We start from the raw sequence: 22,137 nt of genomic DNA on the forward strand, positions 1-22,137 counted from the left end.
CCTCCTCACCCACGCGCGACCCCATAAAAATCTGTCGTCCTACCTTAAGCCCGTTACACGTGCTTACGCGTTACTGTCTTCGCAAAATATTCCGTCCTCCCTTGCACTTTTGCACGTTGCGCAAGACCCGCGCGGCGCCATGCGGATGCGAAAACGGCGTCGGCCCAGCCTGCAGGACTGCGAGAACTAATTTATAGCGAGGTACACCGTAAAATTATTCACTTGTCGTTGTACAATAATGCCTTTGCTCTCCCGTACCAGTATCTACAGGTATACTGTTCCACGCGTGTATGAGGTATATGCGCAGTGACTCGTTGAATATTTAACTCGAAGCCACCCTTTCGGAGATTCGCGAAAAAAAGCCATCTAATAAGAATAACTACATTATTACTAAGAACGACTGACATGCGTACTCGGCTTAATACAGCCGTATACCGCTTATGCACAGTCCATTAATTCTTAGACATTGTAATTGGCCTCGTTGCTTACTCGGTACGCGTTGTTATTATAATTCATGCTGACCATAAGTTACCCACAGGAGTCCTTGCGTCCTGTGCGATGTAAATGACAATTATAATCAATTTCCTCCTCATTTCGTATGACTTTCATCACGTGCTCTTATCACGCGAATCGATCGAATCCCCAGGACAATGATCGTCTCGTTCGTGCTTTGCTCCTCGATTGAAACCAGGGTCGCCACGTGGGACTGTCTGACCGAGTGGCTTTAAAAAAAAAAATCTTATAAAATAATAACAATAACCACGCTCCTCACGACAGACGCCATAGGAGCAAAGTCTCGTAACAACGACTATGGTTGGGCCACGCATGTCTGCCGCGTCAGAAAATCTATATTCAATGGTGCCTCATGAAGAATTCCATGGTGGACATTGATCCGTACCTCGTACCACCGTCAACACCTCCTGGGGCCACCATTCATTCGCCACAGGATCGAGGACGCTGGGATGCGTATCTTTTGGTACCTTTACGCACTTTCTTTATTCATCATGATGCCCCATGGTAATACTATGGTTAACACTTGGGATCTTCGATGCTCCATTGTTGCGTTACTTGTTTCAAGGGGACTCATTTTTTTTTTTTTTAAATAGACGTTAATCACCCATCAATCTCCGTTGAATGGATCTAGGGAATTTAGGATGATTTACCTGTCTTTGTGAATTTGGGATTTTTCTTTTATTACCAGATAAAAAATTGTTTGTCACGTCATCGGCTTTGTGGCGCTTTAATAAAAACGAGAGTGACTCGATGACGAGATGGATGAGAACGGTAGTCCAGGATGTGTGTACGTATGTATATATATATATGACAAATGGAAGGGGAGAGAAAGGGGGGAGGTATCGAGATGGTACCAGGAACAGGTTCTATAAACGAGATGGACACCTGGAACAATCTGCTGTTCCTGGAGGAAGAATTGTACACGAGGTGAAAGGGAGTTGGAATCATGATCTGAAATACCGACAGCGTATTGTTTCTCGATCGGATAAGGTACGGATGCTTAATCAATTATTCTAAGTAGACCCTGTGTGGTTTAAACGTTACGTGACTCGAGATAAGTCTTATTATATGGCTCTACAGTGGGGAGTTACAGCGTATAAAAGATACGTAGAGCGCGAACCCCAAAGAGGCCAATGACTAACTTCTATCTGTTTCGTTTATCTTATCTATCGCCCGGGACAATATTCAAATCAGTGTGAAAGTATGTCACCGGGTATAATACATAATTTGGTGGAATGACTATGTTGGATGATGACAATGATGCCGGAGAGCTAAACAATACCACCCTGCCTTGGGATATGGTTCTTTGGTCCAGCAGCAGCATCCCTTGGAGAGATACACAATGCCACACTCAGGACCCACGGGACTTGAAGATCGTTTGATCCGTAAGACGTAATCGCTGTTGAAGTGACCAGACAATCTTCTCCTGGGAATACGGGCTTGGTTTACCACGTATTTCTTTCCTTCTCTCTTTTTTTTTTCCCTCACAATACTCACAGTCGGATCTTGTTTCTCTCAATGGGAAAATTGAATCGTCCGGAATTCCTGCGATCGTTCCACGAGAAGTGAGGAGCGGTTCGGCGTCTTCAAATGCTGCAGGGACGTAGATCGATTCGCTAGATTCTTTCTACGAGATACATATTATCTGGTATATATATATATATATATATATATATATATATATATATGCCGTACAGGAACCCTCCCTGAAAATAAAGCCCATCGTAAAGTGAACAAGCGCGAGGCGTCTGACCAACGTTATTTCACATCCATCACAATTACTCAGACGCCATTTTATTACCTAGGCAGACTGTCTACTCCGTAAAAAAGTGATCTTTTTAAATTTAAGAATAAATAAGACACTGGATATATCGACGTTCTCTTACTGTCTTGTACGTATGTCAACCGGGCAGGGACTCGTAGTAAGAAAATCTTTCGCAACAGGCTATGGTCTCAGTGTACGATCGCCCAGATAGATCTTCGAGGCAATTAACATAATCGACTAGCTGAGAAATAAAGGGAGGAATGAGATAAAATAAATGCACATCCAACGCGTATTACCAGACAGCGTGACAGCTTCTTATCGGCGATTAATGCTCGCTAAGATCGAAGGTCGGTATTGTCGCTTGGTTGCGATCACGTTAAGTCCCAAGACGTCGGATGGGATTTAAATACGTCTGAATTCCCCGTGATCTGGGATGCTGCGTTACGGGCGGTGCGAGGAAGCTCGAAACGTGAGGATTCAGGTCTTTAGGCTGAACGCATGAATTCTTGACTTCTGAAATTAAAAAGTCCCATGATTGCGGATATAATTCTCTAATTCTCGAATATCTTACAACTAACACGATGAATTCTTATCCGTGGAGTCCTACGCCCACGCCTCATTGCGATATACCTGGTGGCCTTTTTACATCGGTGATTCCAGCACGACTACGTGCTCCAACCTCGCCATGGTGTCAGGTACATAATGGCGAAACACCCACGCGCTCTCCGCACCCACAACGCGCTCCAGAGACTTTTCCTTCCTCTCCGTAACACGCTGCCCGTCGATTCCATCGACAACGTAAGTCAGTTGCACTTTCCTCGGTGAATACTTCAAGTAATTGACACGATAGATGTTCCGAGTAAAGTCTGATACCACAAGATGGCACTGACTGTTAAAGTGCTGCCATGATGAATACGCCTTAGGTGCCGCTGAATCCTGTAAGCATGACAAAAGGGGATAATCTACGATGTTATATGGGAGTACCTTTTTTTTTTTTTTTTACTTACAGTTTCAGAACGCGGAGGACGCATAAAGCACTACGAAAGAAATTCAATTGCGCATACAGTTAGCATACGTGGGCGATAATGACACTGCGGCTATGTCAAGCGGGCCTCTTGGCTCATTTGGCATAATCTTTTTTTAACTATAGGCTCCAGGCCCAGCCCTTCCTCAAGACTGATTTTCACGAGGCGACGCACATTTTCTTCATGTACTATTCATGTGGTTGCGTCTCAAGGGCATTCTTAAGCAATTTATTAATCGAGGCACGGAGAATATAACCTCAAAAACATTGCGATAGATACTTTGCTTCTTTACTCTTCACGGAGACTCTGCATCCTCTTATATATATATATATATATATATATATATATATTCTCTCTCTTACATAATATTCTAGACTCTACCTTGCTTCGTCTATTATTTATTTAACGACTCATCATGCCACACGAGGGGAAAATTTATGGCCGGCAACGGTCAGCCTTGTACTCTTGGTACTACGTTGGGACTCGTCCAAAGTAGTCCTCTTCTTCAGGCATCTTGTGTTATTCGTTATTCTAGGTATTTAAGATAATTGTTATTTAACAATGTATAAAGGCTTCTTTATCTCATAGCTCAATCCCGCTTCGTTTGGTCGAATCGTTATTAGGTCCATCAGTCGATTTCCTTGGCATCCCACGTATAGAAAACTCTTGGCTCTTCTCTTACGAAATTCTCGTTAGCAGCTTCCAGGAGAAATGTATCAGGACGACCTACCGCATCGTTATCGCCATTTCCTCAGCGGCCATAGCTCGTCACGAGATAAATGCGATTTAACGCGTCGTAGATGTACAGTCTCCTCTCGCAATTCTCTTACGAGTCGCCGGATACAAGGCAGTAGACCGGCTGCTGTTTTATATCTTGTAATTACACAGCATCGGGGGATGAAGGTGAAGTATCCCAAGGCGATCCCGGGGATCTCCTGCTGGACTGCATGCTGGGACTTTGGCTTTGCTCTCTTCTTCAGTACGTACAGTGCCGGCGTGTTGGTACCGAAGATCATTATAATGTGAACTGGATATTCGTGACTGTACAGTTTCATCATGAAATCCACCAGGATTACTGTTACCGTCGGTTGAATATTCTTCTGATCAATTATTAAATCCTTGAAGAAATTACGTGATAAAATTTGCAATGATCCGTGACACGTGAGAGCGGTCCATTGGTCTTCCATAATATTTATCTTACCAAGAAGTTCTTGATCATCAAGGTACGATGACGTAGGCGTTAATATCAATGACAGGGGGAGGCTCCTGAAGACTGATAAAGGACCTGAAGAACAATGTGGCTCCGATTTAAAGTTGGCAACAATGATCTTACTGTTTCTTGTGGCTAGAACAGAATTCAAAATGATATTGAATTTAATCAAAATAAATAATGGCATAACGGGTAGATCGCAAAGTCAATTGATATATTACATTATAATATACATCTGTAATCACGGTCATCAAGTTCATTAAGTCTCGTTCCGAATGCTTGTAAGATTCAATTCCATGTAGATCCTCGAGAGAGATCTAAGGATATCTGAGATTATTTACGGTACATAGAAATATGCTTGAAAGGTGATATACTTGCCGAAAGTTAATATCGCAAGGCAAGTCCTATGGAGGAAGTATATGATAAATCATCCTGTATATAACGTCGATTAATTATGAGACGTAGCCAAGACTGTAATTAAGTCTTCCTTGATGACCTGTGGTTCCTCGCCCGCTGCGAAATCATCGAAGTCACTGAATTTATACACCAATTAAATCCTGACCGCTTGGCTGGTCCTGTGCGGCCAGGATCGTCCGGTCGGTAAATCGTTCGTTCGACGAAAGAAATCGCTTTCCCAAAAGGAAATTATAGTTCGATCCATGAATTCGGGGCTTGAATGAGCTCTCGGATCATTACCTTAATTAATCATGATGTAACCGGAACAAGAGTATATACACAGCATCGCGTATAAACTAGCGCGATATAACGTTCAACGAATCCGAGGGTGAATCCTTAGGGCGGCATCGCGTCGACTTTACAAGCTATCTGATCGTATTAAACGATATTTATTGCCGATTCCAAGCACCTGATATGGCTCCCTAAAACACGCCCCTGGACATTAATTTATCATTGTGAACCTGCAGGCACTGCCATACTCCTCGCCGGAAACGATACCCAGGAGACGCCCAGACGATTCCTTAGTCCAGTCATTTCTTTGTTCTTCGAGTGACAGCGAATCTGAAGATCAGATTATTATCAGACGTAGAAAAAAAAAAGTGTTACATTTTTGTATAAAACGTATTTTAGCTACCTGTAGTCACTGTAGATTTTTTCCAGAATTCTCAATACTTTCTCCGAATAATTCCTTATGCATTGTCACGTCTTGCTCTGCACGGCAACAATAGTCCCATTCACAAAAATCTTCCGCGAGGTTCAGCAGGATTTTTTGCATTATGCGAAACTGGTTTCCTCGGTTCGCATTGACTTTTAAATGCGACATCTCATGTTATAGTAATAGAACTAGTATCCTGGACAACAGTGAATACGAATACTATGAGATCCTGAGGGATAGCTGAAACAAAAGGAAAAATCAGGATAATTCCAAGGATAAAAACTGACAGTAACTTTTTAATCCTGCGATCCTAAAAGCCCTTTACATCTTTCTCACTGAACGTACTTGCGCAATTGAATGTATCCCAGGATAATACTTCCCCCGAACGTCAAACAACAGAATGGTATTATTATCGAATCATAATGAAGCCAGCAGGTTAGGCAACATTAATTAATACGGCAAGGCAATTGCCTACCGCAATGACGTGGCCGATCCTTATCCCAAGAGTCTCGCAACGGTCAGCAGATACCATTAATCAACGTTCCAGGAAGGACGGTGAGCAAAAGCTCGATTGAAAAGCTTGCAAAAATAACCGAGCACATACCAAACCCAAGTACGAATAGTAAAGGCGTGAAACCTGAAATTCCGATCGCATCAGCAATATGCAATTCCAATGCATTGGGTCCACCAATCAGTAGCCGATCATTGGAGCCCACAGCGTAAGAGCCGCACGGGGCATTAAGTCCCGCTGATTTACGGGATTGCTATCAGCATGGAAATTATCCTACTTAACCAGGAACCTGTCGACTGTATCGTAGCCCCAGGGACTGGGGATCTGGGTAAATGGGCGTGAACGTTGCGAGGGTAAAGCAAGAATACCAGACGCACTCGGAGGAATTTCCCTTTCTCGAGGATCGGGCCTTGTAAATGTCTATGTATACATATATCCCGCCGATACTTCGCTCGATTTCAATTTGTTTCCAGTATTTCTAAGTCGGTATCATACGCTACCAGCAAGTTCGACGGCCTGCGTCCCTGTCTTGTTTCTAATCGGGCGAACATCGTGTTTCCATGTTACGCCGACACTTATGCACGCCTGGCATTACGAAATCATCGTCGTAGATCGATCTTCCGTCTACACGTTTGATTTCTTGCTGGTAAAAGGAAACGATCATCTGACTTCCAAGATCTCTAAGCTCCGTGGCAGCCCGCCGCACGATCCGCTAAATCCCTCCGGCGCATGATTCAGTGATCCCTATAGTGAGCTTTACGATATCCCAATGGTAATGTCCCATTGTCATTTGCATGCCGCCCTGCGATCTTTCTGATCGCTCGTTGCGAAATGCACGATCGTAATGCTTTATGTCTGGGCAGCAGTCCTGTACGTATATGCTGAATATACTTTACCGGTACCTGAGGTATATCGCCTGGGCTTGATCTTCGTCCGGGGATTTAAAAGTTAAAGTATCGTGACAGAGCAACGTACTCGGCAATTGATTTACTGGGTTTTACGCAATTACCACGTAGAGATGAGATACCAATTAGTCGAAAGCTATTACCCAGTAGATAATGAAGATAGCCATGCCTCGAGGTAAGTAAATCATGTAATCGTGACCAGGACCAATTTCTTTAAACGTACCTGTAGCCACACATTTTATCTCAGTATACTATCTATACTTTAATCTACTTGTTGACAAGCACGATAAGAGATTCTTAGGGGGATATTAAATGAATTAAACTTTATCAAATTTCACGTAGTAATTGTTACTGACGACGTAGTCATTTTGAACGACGCTAAGCGTCCCGACGCCTACGGGCGTATCTGAACGTCAGCCAGAGCACGTATCTAATACCTACGTAACATTAGCACCTTCAGGCAAGCTTCGGAAAGCATAACTGCGACATAAATCGTCGATTACAGAAGCTTAAGGCGGCTATAATGATTATGATAACCGTTCACAATAAAACATACCGATCGGCTAACGATGCGTGGTGAATGAGTAAATTACAAGACGCAGTTAAAGAGCGTTATCAAGTAATAGCTAAAATCAAGGCACAATAACTCTAATAAATCTTGTTAAACCATAGTAGAGAAGGAGAAGATCCATCCAAGTCAAAAGGAATTAATAGCACGAATCTACCGTAGACTAAAGCGAACCGTGTAATGGTTACTACGTACAAGATACGCCATGAGGAAGATATACCAAGAAAGGTAGAGATCAGCCGGTGAAGACACTATCGTATTCCCATCAATGGAAGATAGTTCGAACGTAAAGGCTGACGTATATATTCGCAGGACGGTATCAGCATCAGGAATAATTTGTATCTTTTCCAAGTCCGCATAGTCAACACTGGATACCTGCGGTATCTTTTATCCAGCATCTTCCTAGGCTCTGCACTACCCATAGGCACTGCTCCCTACGTACCTATGTACCAACGTCAATAAATCCGCATACCACTGGATAGCGTACTTACACGCGCGTAAAATGATCTAAGAGAAGCTCTAAGCTGCGCTGAAGCCACGGCAAATAGTCCCTTGCATCGAGATATTCCTTTAGTTTTTTATCTTTTTATCTTTATCTCGTCCTCCTCTTCCTCTTCCTTGGATCTTCGTGGTCGTCGTGGCCACGCTTTCTTGTAACGTGGGTCGTTTCTTCACGTATGCAATAGTAAGTTGAATCAATCTTGAGTCTAGCGGTAGATGCACTATTGCGCGTATTGTCGTGTGGTAATTGTAATAAGGCCCAAAATATTCTTCTGCGTCATGGCCATGCGTGGGACCCAGTGAGCCATGAATGAATGAACCCTCCTATACGTAGAGTCTTGTTTAATTATGCTACCTGAATATCATTTCAACTGTCCAGTGTGTAGCTACGGTGAGAAAATAAATTGAATGCTGGCCTTTATGTCATTCCGTTTGTGTTAGATACTTATTTCGCTATTTAATAATCACCGTTGTGAATCTGACGTCATGAAATGCAATCCTTGATAAGGTTGTTGCGTCTGCCATGGGACTTATGGCCATTCTAAATATCTTATGCCTCTCGTTCTCATGGATGTGTCTTCTTGCTTCGCTACAGGATGTTCCACAAGATGCTTACGGATGAATCACTATATTATGAAATGTTCAAGAAGGTTTAAGACCCCATGGATGGTTTTCATAATGGCAGTACTGACAGCTGTACAAGCGGAAGATGATAATTATTTTTGTACCGTCGTATACTTTATTGTCGCGTTGTGGGGACGCCTTTATCCCAGCTCGATGGAATCGTTTACCTAGAAGATATTTATAACGTACGGACTTGACGGGAAAAAGTCGTGTTTGCCAATCCATGTCGAGTGGCTTCTCTGTGATCAGTAAATACTATCTGCTGCTTATTCTCACCTGCGAGAAATCGCATTTGCAAACGCTGCCCAAGGGCTACAAAAGTTAATAAGAATATTAAACGAATTATTACTCGCAGCATCCAATCCGCTAACCTACGTACTCTGATTTAAATTACATTAATCAAAATCAATTTGAACTAACGAAATCTGCTGTCCGCTGCAACCAGCATGTTCAGACTCATTCAGGAACAGCAGAGCCTGAAGCAAGACAGGTCCAATATCAATGAGGGTTAGAATAAACCAGTCTCGTCCTCTTAAATTAAATTTCGAAATTCGTTATGGTTTTCAAAAGCCTCCCATGATTCATCTTTCCTGAGGACACTGAAAATAAAATTCTTATATTAGCCATAGGGTTCCACCCGACCTGTACTAGTCCGTTACTCTACTATATACTTACTTCTATACTAGAATATCCTTAACCACTGATGTTACATTGGCAATGAGAAACCCCGTGGAAACTGATATGGTTGAATCCTTTGCCAGTCCATGGACGAAGTGGTTACGACTGCACACGCCATGGAACGTCGAAAGCCATAACGGCATGGTATAACCGCCACCAGCGACAGCTTCACGCTGACTTTATATTATGGGGCTCCATTGCTGTACAGACGCAAATTCATACACGCGTATCCTCCCCTGTACGTACTGCTTTATGTAATGGCCTTTGTTCAAAGGAATATTATGACAATGTTATTATGTACCACGTGTCGAGAAGCGTAACGGTCTCGTAATTCAGCAGTCAAAGACGCCACCGTTCTTCACCCTATGATTCTTGCTATTATTATTATTATCAAGAGCCGTCGCTCGCTTGAAAACGTTGCCAGGTACGCGAATTCTTCTCTCGTGCAGATCGTGACACCACGTAGCCATTTATTAGGCACGTCTAACGCTCTGATTTTTTGTCACGTCCAATCTGGAATTTCAATCTAGCCAACGTTTGACAAACTACTCATTGTTATGGGGTTGCATTGTATAAATGCCCCTGCCTATGGACAACGTTTTATCACTAAGAGGAAAGTCGCCTACGTAACGTCATGAGGATCCGCCACGAAACGTGACCCGAGCTCGGAACGTAGGAGGCAGTAGGCACTATAGAATTGTTTGAATCGACATGACAGTTTCGAAAATCGTTTAAACACTTACGAAGCATCGATGAATTCCCTTTAATAAACGATTATTTATCCATGTTTCATATACGGTGGCGTTTAACATGGAGCATATGAAGATATGGACGTAATATATCTATGTGTCTTTATATATAAATATATTTATATCTCCATGACCTTCCCACATAGAGTCACTATTGCGAAACAAGAACAGGTGTCCAAAATCTGCGTGGGCTGGCAGACTGCCCGATGAATATAAAGCGGATTATAGCAGAGACAGTACAACGCACTTGGAATCGGATGCGGAATTAGTATGAGAACAAGTTTGACCCACTGACAAAGCACGAGACGTTTATCTTCTTACGCAGGATTCTAGAGAATAACATTACAATTATCCATGGTGGCTAAATTACATATGATGACTGTATATGTGTATGTATATATATCTACTACATCAACGAAAGGATCATCGAAACATTCTTACCCCTGATAAGTCAATTTAATAGTTGTCACTGCCTAATATACTTTCGAGTCTTAGTGGTTGTTTCTCGTGAAATTTACGAGTCAGTCTCTCCGCGTCCAGCCTGAAGCAATGTAGAACGTAGAACGAGTTTCGCCAGTACATTCTAACCTAACGCCACCAGAAGGAGACTCGCCTTTACGTATAAACCTTTTGGGTACAGTACCTTTTTTTTCGAGGGGTCATTTCGTGGGTGAAAAATGCCAAATAAATGCCACCGCTCCTCGCTGTGGAATCCCATAAATAAAGTGGCAGGCGATTGATTGACGAACCCTTGGAAACACAATCCCTGCATTTCGTTCCGCTAGCCCATTGTCGTTCGTCTACCACGATCGAGTGCATGTCCCACTTACGATATCCTTTGCTACATTATGTACCATGTAATCATATTTATGCAATACTTATGTGTTATATATTAGACGAAATACACCCCGACAGTCCTTAGGCTGCGTCGAACTTTTTGGCACACATAACCTATTCTTGGCGCGGGATGTTTAACACTCACTCGCGTACGATACTTCAATATTTCTCATTGTGCACATACAAGATCTCTCCAATGTTATCCTTTACTCCTTTTCTTGCAGACGACCAATATCGGTAGAGAAAACGTCGTGAAGAAGCTGTCATTCTACAATCATACCGAATGCGAGTGCCGTGAGAAGAGCGAATACGAAGGCACGAACGATAAATCGTCCGAGACGTCATTTTGGAAACAGTCGACCTCAGCGCCACCACAGAATATTCGAAGACCGCCACAAAGAAAACCGTAATGATTTACTATTCGTAATTTTTGTTTTCCTTCTTCGTGATTTCATTATAGAAAACATGCTTTTCTTTCTTTTTTGTTTTTTATATAGGTGCCGGTGTCCCTCGGAATTCACGCCGAGAATTACTCCAGAGGGCGAGTGTCTGTGCAACTGCTTTAAAAATGATCAGAACTGCATTAGCACGAGGAGAGGAAAAAGTTATTTTTCACTTAGAGATAGACTGTGAGTATTACGTGATTTTACGGTTTATGGAAATATATATCACGTGGTTGCTGTTTTCTCATAATCGTGTTTGATTAACAGGTGCGTGCAGAATAAAGAGTGTGCACCGCCTGTCTGTGAATTTGGCGAGTACATGAGCAGGCAGGGAAAATGTCCGTTGAAAAAGGATATATTCGACGCCGTTGCGAATTACCATGCGAATCTCAGCCCCAGACACAGAAGTTAAAGAGAAGAAGGAAGAGAAATAGCAATTGACGAGAAACGATGGTGCCATTATTAAAGTGCCTTTATCAGAGACTATTATATCGTTGTAATCGAAGCCTTACGATATACATATATTTTTTTCCTATTTTTTCTCCCTTTATAATTAAACGCGCGGAACAACAGTCAGCCATCGAACCTCGCGGTCAGAAACGTGACAGCGTCCGATTGATCTGTCAGCGGGTTAGTCCATGGCCAACTGCCAAAATCGCGTGTGTAGATCTGAGAGGCCGTGATCAGTTGATAATTAATTAATTATCAATATTCAAAAATAGATGTATTGAAGTAAACTCAGCCTGAATACAGTAAACGTTTGCGAAGTCCTCGGACCCGAGAGCCTAGTCTGAGGCCCTGTTTGAATCCAGCGAGTAATTCTTCAATCTGACAAATTCATCATCCTGAAAAATTAAGCAGAAAGGCAATCTTAAAACATATAAAATTATAAATACCCAGAGTCTCTTGTACGCAGGATTGAAACAGGTCCTTAATAAATCCACCCTATACCTATATATCCTACCTTGTTTATTTTTTTTTCTATTTTCTTTTTTCACTGTATCGTTATGACCCGTATTGTATTTAATCAAACATTAACCGCCAACTTTCATTAATTTAATATTTAATCCCTAGCCCTTAACCACTTTGCGATTAGATTAATTACGACAAATAGGTGCGAACTCCCGGCCGTGTACGAATACTTCGACAGTGGAATGTCACGTGTACTTTCTTTTTATCCCAGTGTATAAAAAATTATTCAAAAATGAAATTAAAAAAACTTTATAATAATAGACCGAGAATTCGTTCCACGCTCGACTCTTCTTACGCGAGCCAGACAAGTGGCTGCCACCAATACGAATAATTCACAGTGCCAATTATTTCGTAGCTAATAGAGAGTAGGTCGATGAATTAATCACCACATAATTAGGAAACTATATGGAGTATGAGTAATCATAGAATTTGTTACTACCACTATAGAAAGTAGTTGCATCCACTTTTATTGTTTCTTTTAATTCCCACGAGAGACAATACACGAAGAAACCAATCCCAGTATAACGTAACGATCCTTGTATCATTTATAAAATGGTTGATAAGCCGGTCGTCGTTCAATCGACTGTTTTATTGAGCCCATGTGTAAACGTGTTTTTTACGCTTTTATATATATGTGTATGTATACATAGAATCATTGATTAATCAATTCATTTACGAGAGAGACAGTAGGTGAGAAAGAGTGGGAGAGAAAGAGATTGAGAGAAAATGTGAGAGAGAATTTATGCGAATTGCCTATAAGTGAACGTTCAATTGTTATTATTATATTGACGAATCAACATCGATGCAGTTCGCGGCCATTCACGACAATCAATACAATCATCATTGTATTATTATTATTATTAATATTATTATTATTATTATTATTATTATATAGTAGCTTGTTTAGGCACTAGCTATTAAATAGATAGTAATAAAATGTGAAGTTGTATAGAAAATTGTGAGTTAATTATTTATTCGTAGGAACACCATCACGATCTGTATCCCAAATCGATTTTCGTAATCGATTATTTCTATGGTGAGTATTTTTATATTCTTGCCGTAGCGCCGATCGACTGAATTCCAGGATCGACATGACTTCGTGTCGATCTGACTTGTACGTGACATTAAAATTGAAATTGGTACTAGGCAGAGAAATTCAAATGAACTTTTTGAATGGATGAAAAATTTGTCTGTATTTGTGTTCTGTTATTAAGGATCGAAATAATTGGCACGGGGTGTACGATTAATTAGCAGTTCCGAAAGAAATCCATCAATTAATCGTATTAAGAGCGTTGATCAATCTTCAAGTCCTCCCTTAATCTCTACTTAATGATGTTTCGTAACAATCATAATAACCGAGCGACTGAAACGTTCTACTACGATAGGAACATTCCATGGTGTTCCGACTCGACAATGAAGACAGCTTCAAGATCCAGCGTGAAATCAATTTCATTGTTCCTCTTAAAGACCCCCGTAGCCTATGGTGAAAGTTAATCGTGTACCACGCAAAAACGAATAAACCAACATGGGTGTGTATAGTAGGAGTGGAAGGTTTAGAATATATAAACTAAATTTGTCGAGAAATGGATGTTAGGTTAATTTTTTGTTTATGTGGGCGAAATGGAATTTATTTGTTTTGTCAATAATATATTATGTGATCTTGTAGATTGTTATGGTGGTTATACTATTCTCTGGTTGCACGTTGACGATCATTGATTTGCGATCGATCACTTATCTCACGTGTGCCGCGTGCCTGTCAACGAGTCCAATTGAATTACGTCCTGGGTCGTTTGATCATTCTTAACGCGTGAGAGGACCAGGGCGTTTTGAAACTTCTGGTAATGGCCGATGAGTGCCTAATCGGTTGAGTCGATGGATATTCTACATTGAGATACGACATCTACGTGGTCTCCTCAGGAAATGCAAATTTCTTGGCTGTCGAGATTTATTCAATAGACTGTCCACGTAATGCTTCGTATTGTCGTTACACGATTCTATTTGAAGACAGTGTCATTCTTATGCATTCTGTAGTCACGATGGATTTAATCACTTGGGTGTTGGGATTAGAATTGAAACGGCGACATTAATAATACTGGGTATTCAAAAGAAACATCTATAGATTGTGTTGTTTGAGAATTATACAATAAGTATTTTTAACTGTACTTACATATATCAGCGTTAATTAAGGACATATTAAACAATGTGAAAATAAGTATTCGTCATACTGAAAACGCCGTAACTGAAGCAACCCGTTATACAGCTGTAGTATATTGTTAAAAATTGTTACCCTTCGAAGGTAAAACAGAATCACTACTTAACTCAAGACCGATTTCAATATAGTTATCCTGTGCGTAATCATATAATATACTTCGCTGCTAGTAAAGGAAGGTACGTATTTATTAAAAAAAATTGTTCTACACTTTTATTTCGTCAATTTTCATAAAAAATGAAAATGTACTGCAAATAAATAGTTTTCAGAAATTGTAGTTTTCGTAAAATTTGTAGAGAACCACACTTAGGAAAAATCTCGACGGAGATTTGGTGCTTTTGTTTTTTAAAAATAACTTCTAAAAATAATAGCCGATTTTCCCAAAACTTAGTCGGTAAAACAGTGACAGAGCATACAATTCTCAATGAAGTGGCTTTTCTGAATACGTTTACGTGGCTAGTGCTTCGTGGCCAAGTGGCATGAGTAGTACCGTTTGTAGGATCCAGTGGCTAGTGCGGCGCTGATTGAGGAAGAGGAGGACTTTGCGTGCGCGTGTTTCGCTCGAAATAACATGTCGGATACGCGTCGCCGTCGAAAATCGCATCATTCCGGTGCATCGGACGATCTCTCGGACTCCTATGACGAGTTAAATGCCACGAAGGAGACGCAGGTAAGGATGCCAGGAGGATCTTCCACAAGAACAGCAAATTTGCATCGGGTTCCCGGGAAAGTTAACGGGCGTTGTTTTGTCCCGTGTTGAATGTGTCTCTTTCTCGTCGTTCTTCAACGGTGAAGGTAGATTTTAACCACGAAACGAGGTCGAAAGTTCAGAGATTCCTCGCGCAATTGGAGCGCAAAGCGATAAGAGATCGTGCAGATGATTTATAAGACTTCACCGGTATTTGAGACACCTTGAATATTCATATGCAGCACGTTGTAGGAGAAGGTTATAGACTTGGAACTTTACGAATCCTTCGTCTAGCCGGTTACTTTAATTTTCTGTGAATACCAGAGGCTCAGCGTCTCGGCGCCTTAACGTCGATCAACGTAATAGATGTTATTAGGGAGAATCTGATAATAGAAATAGATGTAAAAACGTTCGACTGGTCTCTGAGTGTCCGATGTCGAACATTTGTTAATTGTACTACGGTACTCGTATTTGCTTTGTAATTCGACACCGAATCGTTGATGTCCTAGAATTAATTTTCAAGCTTCTTACCTCTGTTTTGAAGAGGAAAATATGTTAGATTTTACTACAATTGATTTTGACTTTTGTACTTGTTTTGGAGCTTTGACTGCTGGATACAAATGACTTTTTGACCTGCAGAAAAACAAAAAACATGCCAACAGTTGTGTCCTTGCTAATAATTATTTTACTGATAAAAAGAATATATTGAGTTTTTTTTAGAATTTAGAGCATTTATTGCAAGACTGCAGTCAATTGTTCACGTTAATTGATATTACATTAACTTCCAATTTTATCGGCAAATCATTGTAAAATGTGTACTAGGTAGGACGCGAGGCATTGACCTTGTTATTTGTATAATAATAAAAAAACTTGGTGCATGATCTGAGTGCTGCGTTTCACTTAGTATTGATAACTATATTTTATTTAGTAAATCATCTACGAGTTGAGTTAATCTATATATTTTGTAAACCTCGTTTATTTTTTTAGATTGTAATTGATTTTTCAGGTTCAATAGTTTCATATGATGTTTTGTGATATCGGTGTTTGCGTTAGAAATATAAAACTGGTTTTTAATCAGGAACCCTTGTTATTTCTATTTTTTTACTAATTATACAGAGCAGTGAACAAACTGAGGCTCAACACGATTCCGAATATGACACAGCTGGCAGTGATACAGATACAGAATCACAGGATGGTGCCCTACGTGAAAGCGGAGATGGTCAGGAGGAAGATAAGCCTCAGCGTAAACTGGATGATGATGAGGATAGACGTAATCCGCAGTATATACCAAAACGCGGTACCTTCTATGAACATGATGATAGAACAGCAGATGAGGTGACGGACACAGCTGTTGAACCACCTAGTGAACGAGAAACAAAAGAGAAGAAAGTGTGGAAGGACAAAGAGGATAGATGGAATCACGATAGATATAATGATGAGGAACAGGCACCAAAGAGCCATGAAGAACTTATAGCAGTGTATGGATATGATATTCGAAATGAAGAAGGTCCACCTAGAGCACGTAGGAGAAGAAGATATGGGTAAGTAAATTTAAAAAAGTATAGAAAGTTTAAGAAAGCATTTGTCTTAGAGTTTCGTTGAGTAACTGGAAAAATTGTGATTTTATTATGTGACTAGACGAGGGCCAAACAAGTATACACGTAATTGGGAAGATGAAGATGCTTATGGGAAGACAGCAGGTACCGTCACTCCTGCTAAAGGAGGAGGCAGAAAGTCGAGAGGTGGTGAAGAATTCCCTGCACTGGGTGCCAATAATAGTAAAGTAAGTGCAAATCATACAATCATACCTTTACATTAAACAGTATCACTGATCTTTATCCTTATTAAAGGATTCTTCTCAGAATTCTCCAGTAGGAACGGAGGAGCCAGTGATAACCTCCGCCTGGTATAGCAATAAGAACAAATCTCAGAGCAAAGTTCAGGATTTCCCGCCGTTGCAATCTCAATCCGATAATCACAAAACGAAGCCAAGTGGAACGGCTAATCTCCAGCATACGTGAGTATTCCCAGTCGATAGATAAGTTATTACACTTCCACAAAGACATTATCGAACTCTGTTGAACCCTGAACTCTAAACTCCAGGAACGAGAATCGAGCTCCAAACGAGCCAACAAATCCTGCCTGGAAAAAAGAGCCAAAAAACTCGACTCAGAATCAAAGTCCTAACCGAAATTCCGGTGGTGGCGACGCCGATAAATCTTTGCATTCTAAGGCATCGCCTCGTGACGTCAATAAACGACACGTCCAGGAGTCAGTAAGTCTAGTCGCGAGCAGAGTTCGCGGTCGAGGCTTTAAGGCTAACGCTAACAACAATGCAGTCACTAATAGAACAATGGAAACGAAGCCGAAAGGACGTGGTGCTGGTCCTATCTCTGCAGAGAATAGAAGGAATAATACTGGTGGTCAGCATGATGATGATCAGCAGCTCGTCAATAATATGAAACATATGAACGTCAATGATGGAGCTGGTTTCCACCAGGGCGGAAGGCAAAACAGTACGTTTTTTAACATCCGGTTAAATATCACTAATGAGTGTAATTAAATAATTGCTTAATACTAATTTTTTTCTTTGCAGAAAATTATTATTCAAATTCTTCCGGACAGCAGAGGCCCAGTACAGTTCCTCCACGTATGCAACAGCAATCGCACCAACAACAGCAGCAATCTCATCAGCAGCAACAAGATGCTTCCGGGAACAGGCCAAAACGGTATTCCAGCTTGCGTCAGAGACCTGCTATACCAGAAGGACCTGGACAACCTGGATATCAACCTCAGCATGGTCAACATGGATACTACCCTCCGCAAGGTAATATAATACTCACTTATGATAAGGATCCTGATAATAATAGTATTTGTAAAACAATGACGTTAATTGGCTGGCGAAAAATAATATATAAAACCTTTCTATGCACATGTACGTAGGCGGAAATACGAGAGCTGTCCTAGAATCATCAGGTAAGATTGAGTGATTAGTGAATCAATGTTAATGTGCGTATATATTTTGTTGTTGTCTTTATCTCGCTATGCTGTTCATAATCATATGTTTATCTTGTGTGTAATGCTACTATATTGAACCTGCTTTTTACTGGAATCTACGTGATGACGAGGAGATATGTTATTTCTGGAGACACATTCGTCCGCATTATTACAGGTTATCCTCAAGGTCCATTTGAACAAACTCCACCTGTACCAGCACCGGCTGCACCGATGGCTGCCCAACCTGTAATTCCATTGCCTCCAGGAGGTCAAGCAGCAAACTATGCACCCCCAGCTTTCCTGGTGCCATCGCCTCAGTTCATGCCACCTCAGTCAGCGCCACCTAGCATAATCAATTATGTATCGGGTCCTAACGGTCCGACATTCCAACCTAATTACCAAGGATATCAAGGCTATAACCCAACGGTCCAAGTAAATACAACAACAGCATGTTCAACGGTTATTTAGTCGCGAACAACTTTACAATAACGGAATGACCTATTTCAGCCACCAGGACCACCACCACCTCAGGAACTGTTCCAACCCCAAGGTTGTACCTACTACAGTCCTGCTCAGCAACAGCAACAACAACAGCAGGCAGCACCAATTAGACGGCCCAAGGCGGCAATACCTATTCTACCACCCCCCGATAATCAACAACACCAAATCAACAGAGGACGAGGTCGTATCATTCAACAGCAGCAACAATATCACAGTAATCTAGAACCGGGTAATGTTCAACACACTGAGGCTGAAGGTAAGGTCGAAATTTTGGAAGGTGATCAGGCGGTTGTACCCGGGCAATTCGATAACGCACAGGGAGATCAATTGGAGTTTAATCAGCAATACGAGAAGATTGAAACGCCAGAATTAGTGACGTCCGATGCGGTGAACGAAGAAAGTGCATGCGCGATCCCTGATGAAGTTGAAAAGATTGATGTACCATGCAACGACGACGATGCGGTTCAAGACGAAAATAAGAAGGTTAGATTACCTACAATATCCACTACGAATGATGATCCGCCCAGTGACGTCACTGATAATAATGAGACTATTTCAACCAAGTCAGTGGAGTCAGAGATGGCTAAACCCGAGGCTGAGTTATGCATAACTGAAAACAAGCTACTCGAGAGCTCCGTGATCGAGGAAGCAGCTGCCTAATCGTTTGTACGTAACTTTTTTAATAAAATGTTTGTAAAGGCCACGAAAGAAATGCCGACTCGCCCGGTCAAATGTGTTACTTTTGAAATATTATCGTCGTCCTCGGTACAAGTCAATTTTTGATCTCCAATCAGCCCGTCTTAAAAGTCTACAGATCAAGTTCAGCCTGGTGTTATCTACTACAACAGTGAATGTGTAATACATACATCTCATAATTATCTAATTCGTTTATAATTAAAACGGTACTGCAAATTTACAGTGTGTAATCTTATACGAATCAGATGATCACGACATGGTAAACAACGAAATATGGATTCTGCGAGAAGCGGAATAAGAGGAAACTGGTCTTGATGCACCATGCTAATTGTTTTTGTTCATTAATTAAACGTGAATTTTAATTAAAATGGAAACTTTCGGGAACTGGACGATTTTGCACGATAATAGTATAATTATCTTATACTTCGCTTTATTGATTCCTCTAATGCGGTATCGAAGTCGTACGAAAATATTTGCATGCAGTGAAAAAATAAATAAATAAAATAACACGACGAAAAATAACGCTGGCGGATTACTACTCGATAGTAAACAATTATGATACAATATAATAATAATAGAGAATGTTTAGCTTAATCATAACTCTTATCGCGCTTTGCATTTGCCGAGTAAAATCAGAAACGTTGACTTTTATCGCAAAGCTTCATAGCCCATGAATTTTCGTGGTTCTTCTAGGACAGGTACGCGTATCGCGTGCGTGGTGCCAGAAACTTTATCTTGTTTTAAATTCTTATTGAAAATAAAAAAGTAATTCAGGCAGAGATACAAAAATGCACGTATAACTTTATAACTGCGACTCAACATCACCATTTAATTTTTTTACTTTTTGATATTCAGTTTTTGACATTGAACCAAGTATTATGTCGCGAGTTTTATATTATTTTGAAAATATATTTACATTGTTCTGGCATGAAAAAAAAAATCGTTTTTCCAACGCAAAACCTTACAGGTACCATTATAACGTTTCGAATGCTGCTGCTAGTTTGGGGGGTTGCGTTATTTTAATACGGTAAATATTTAAAGAGAAAATAATAGGAGCGCGTATCACAATGGGGGTTATAAGGTAGCAATTTTACATGGCTCGTGATGGCGTACGTTATAAATGATTATCCAAAATTCGAAAAAGGGTGCGTACCAAACAAAAGAATATACGAATTATATATGAGAAAGGGAGTCGAGAGGGTGACTTTAGATTGGATAGCCGATGTACTATGTACACGAATGCAGACTAATGCTTAGGTAGAAACGCGTGTTTAACCAGTTAACTTATTTATTGTTCGCGTAAGAAGAAGGCCGGGAGGGTGGGCAGCACTTTGTGCCAAGGTCACAGTACTAAGCAATTAAGTCTAATTCAGTACGGCGAATTGATACTAAACAAACGACGATTATAATTATTTTATTTCTTTTTTTCCTGCCCTTTACTGAATACTTTTTTCTTTCGTACACTTTCTTCCCTATCTTTTACTCACCGCCCACTCCTGTTGATCTTCAGTGGAACCTTTTTTTCTTTTTGTAATTGGAAAAGAAAAACCGTGTTTGTACATTATAATATTACACAAGAGAACATGAATTATGTGAAATGTTTAAATGTACACTTTTGGAATTTTAAAAATTGGTTTTTAAGGGGGTGATAGAGGGATTGATCAATGGTAGAGGGATTTATTTCATTAAGACTCAAAAATCATTATCGTCTTCTACTGTGTTTATATATATATATATGTTTATATGTGTTAAACACAACAAACATACACACATATTGATACTTGTGCGATTTTGCGCGACTTCTATAAACTACTCGATTATGCTAAATATAATTGATTTAAACGAAGGGCGATTCATTAGACTTACACTTATAAGTTCCATGCAAGAAGCGATCGTTAAAAAAATATGTTATTTCAATGATGCGGTTCGTTTGGTTAAAAAAAATGTAATAAAAGTGGCGCGCAATCGAGCGGTATGAAATATTAAAATTCGAGGTGGATCGTTTTTTTAGTCGGTATCCAATGACGATAATAACGGTACCACGTGAGGAAAAGTAATTCTAATTGAAATAATGGACTAAGTAGGACATAACACGCATTCTGTAACATATAGCGATTTTATATTTTGTAGCTGTTGTTCGATCAAGAACCGAGTGTAAAGCGACGAGGGGAAGATCGTTGTACCTGGAATAAGTTAAATAGAAAATAAAACCAGGAACCCATTTAGATTCGCTGCAAGTTGTGCTACCACACGGCTCTCATGAAAAATATTTGACACTCAACGATATTGTATTACTATTATTATTGCTGCTGTTGTTGTAACTGATTACAATATGATTGAACATGTGTATAATTCATATATTACGTTTACTTGATTAAAAGTTTAACTACACCCTCTCTTGTTCTTGTTAATTAAACGTTACAAAAAGCATATTGTCGTCGGCACTATTAAATTATAATAATGGAAACAACAAAATCTCTGGGACTTCATTTCTTACTGTACATCTTTTTTTTCTATAATGATACAAATTCTATTGACCTTTGCTCTTATTATTACAGATTCCGTAATAAATATTTTACTAGCCTGGAATATATAAAGTATAGTTGGTTTCAGTACAGTCAATGAGGATAATGT

At 40.3% G+C, this 22,137-nt stretch overlaps 3 protein-coding genes and 1 long non-coding RNA gene across 9 annotated transcripts in view; 2 read left to right on the forward strand and 2 right to left on the reverse strand.

The window, feature by feature from the left end:
* Nucleotides 1-13,368, forward strand: part of LOC107269363 (dentin sialophosphoprotein) — a 48,419-nt gene extending 35,051 nt beyond the window's left edge. Inside the window, exons 4-6 of one of the 2 annotated variants that reach the window (XM_015743117.2) lie at nucleotides 11,222-11,403; nucleotides 11,495-11,626; nucleotides 11,708-13,368. In XM_015743117.2, coding sequence (XP_015598603.1) covers nucleotides 11,222-11,403; nucleotides 11,495-11,626; nucleotides 11,708-11,852 — 459 coding nt within the window. In that variant the 3' untranslated portion in view covers nucleotides 11,853-13,368. Of the gene's footprint in view, nucleotides 1-11,221; nucleotides 11,404-11,494; nucleotides 11,627-11,707 lie in introns of those variants that run through there. The other variant, XR_001538048.2, reaches the window with a different exon arrangement.
* On the reverse strand, nucleotides 2,339-3,609 carry LOC107269364. Its single transcript, XM_015743118.2, has 3 exons — nucleotides 3,286-3,609; nucleotides 2,909-3,214; nucleotides 2,339-2,791 (listed from the first exon to the last, which is right to left on the reverse strand). Exons 1-2 carry the CDS (start codon nucleotides 3,307-3,309, stop codon nucleotides 2,921-2,923), a joined length of 318 nt encoding a protein of 105 aa, XP_015598604.1. The 5' UTR covers nucleotides 3,310-3,609; the 3' UTR covers nucleotides 2,339-2,791; nucleotides 2,909-2,920.
* On the reverse strand, nucleotides 3,665-11,138 carry LOC112494583. 3 transcript variants are annotated; one of them, XR_003060147.1, is made up of 5 exons: nucleotides 10,804-11,138; nucleotides 10,602-10,701; nucleotides 5,604-10,489; nucleotides 5,449-5,530; nucleotides 3,665-5,391 (listed from the first exon to the last, which is right to left on the reverse strand). It is a non-coding gene; the product is annotated as an uncharacterized LOC112494583 (long non-coding RNA). The 3 variants fall into 3 exon arrangements; XR_003060146.1 differs by having other exon boundaries at nucleotides 3,665-4,648; nucleotides 4,735-10,489; XR_003060145.1 differs by having other exon boundaries at nucleotides 3,665-10,489.
* Nucleotides 13,369-15,105: 1,737 nt separating the features above from the next.
* On the forward strand, nucleotides 15,106-21,899 carry LOC107269347 (protein CASC3). Of its 3 annotated transcripts, none has more exons than XM_015743084.2 (9): nucleotides 15,106-15,291; nucleotides 16,426-16,850; nucleotides 16,948-17,092; nucleotides 17,160-17,326; nucleotides 17,413-17,825; nucleotides 17,906-18,136; nucleotides 18,253-18,285; nucleotides 18,482-18,738; nucleotides 18,814-21,894. In XM_015743084.2, exons 1-9 carry the CDS (start codon nucleotides 15,193-15,195, stop codon nucleotides 19,465-19,467), a joined length of 2,424 nt encoding a protein of 807 aa, XP_015598570.1. In that variant the 5' UTR covers nucleotides 15,106-15,192; the 3' UTR covers nucleotides 19,468-21,894. The 3 variants fall into 3 exon arrangements, with proteins under 3 accessions (XP_015598570.1, XP_015598571.1, XP_015598572.1); XM_015743085.2 differs by having other exon boundaries at nucleotides 18,494-18,738; XM_015743086.2 differs by lacking the exon at nucleotides 18,253-18,285 and having other exon boundaries at nucleotides 18,814-21,899.
* The last annotated feature ends 238 nt before the right edge of the window (nucleotides 21,900-22,137 follow it).

This window comes from Cephus cinctus, unplaced genomic scaffold (assembly GCF_000341935.2).
Source record: "Cephus cinctus unplaced genomic scaffold, Ccin1 Ccin1_scaffold0637, whole genome shotgun sequence".
NCBI classification, from domain to species: Eukaryota; Metazoa; Arthropoda; class Insecta; order Hymenoptera; family Cephidae; genus Cephus; species Cephus cinctus.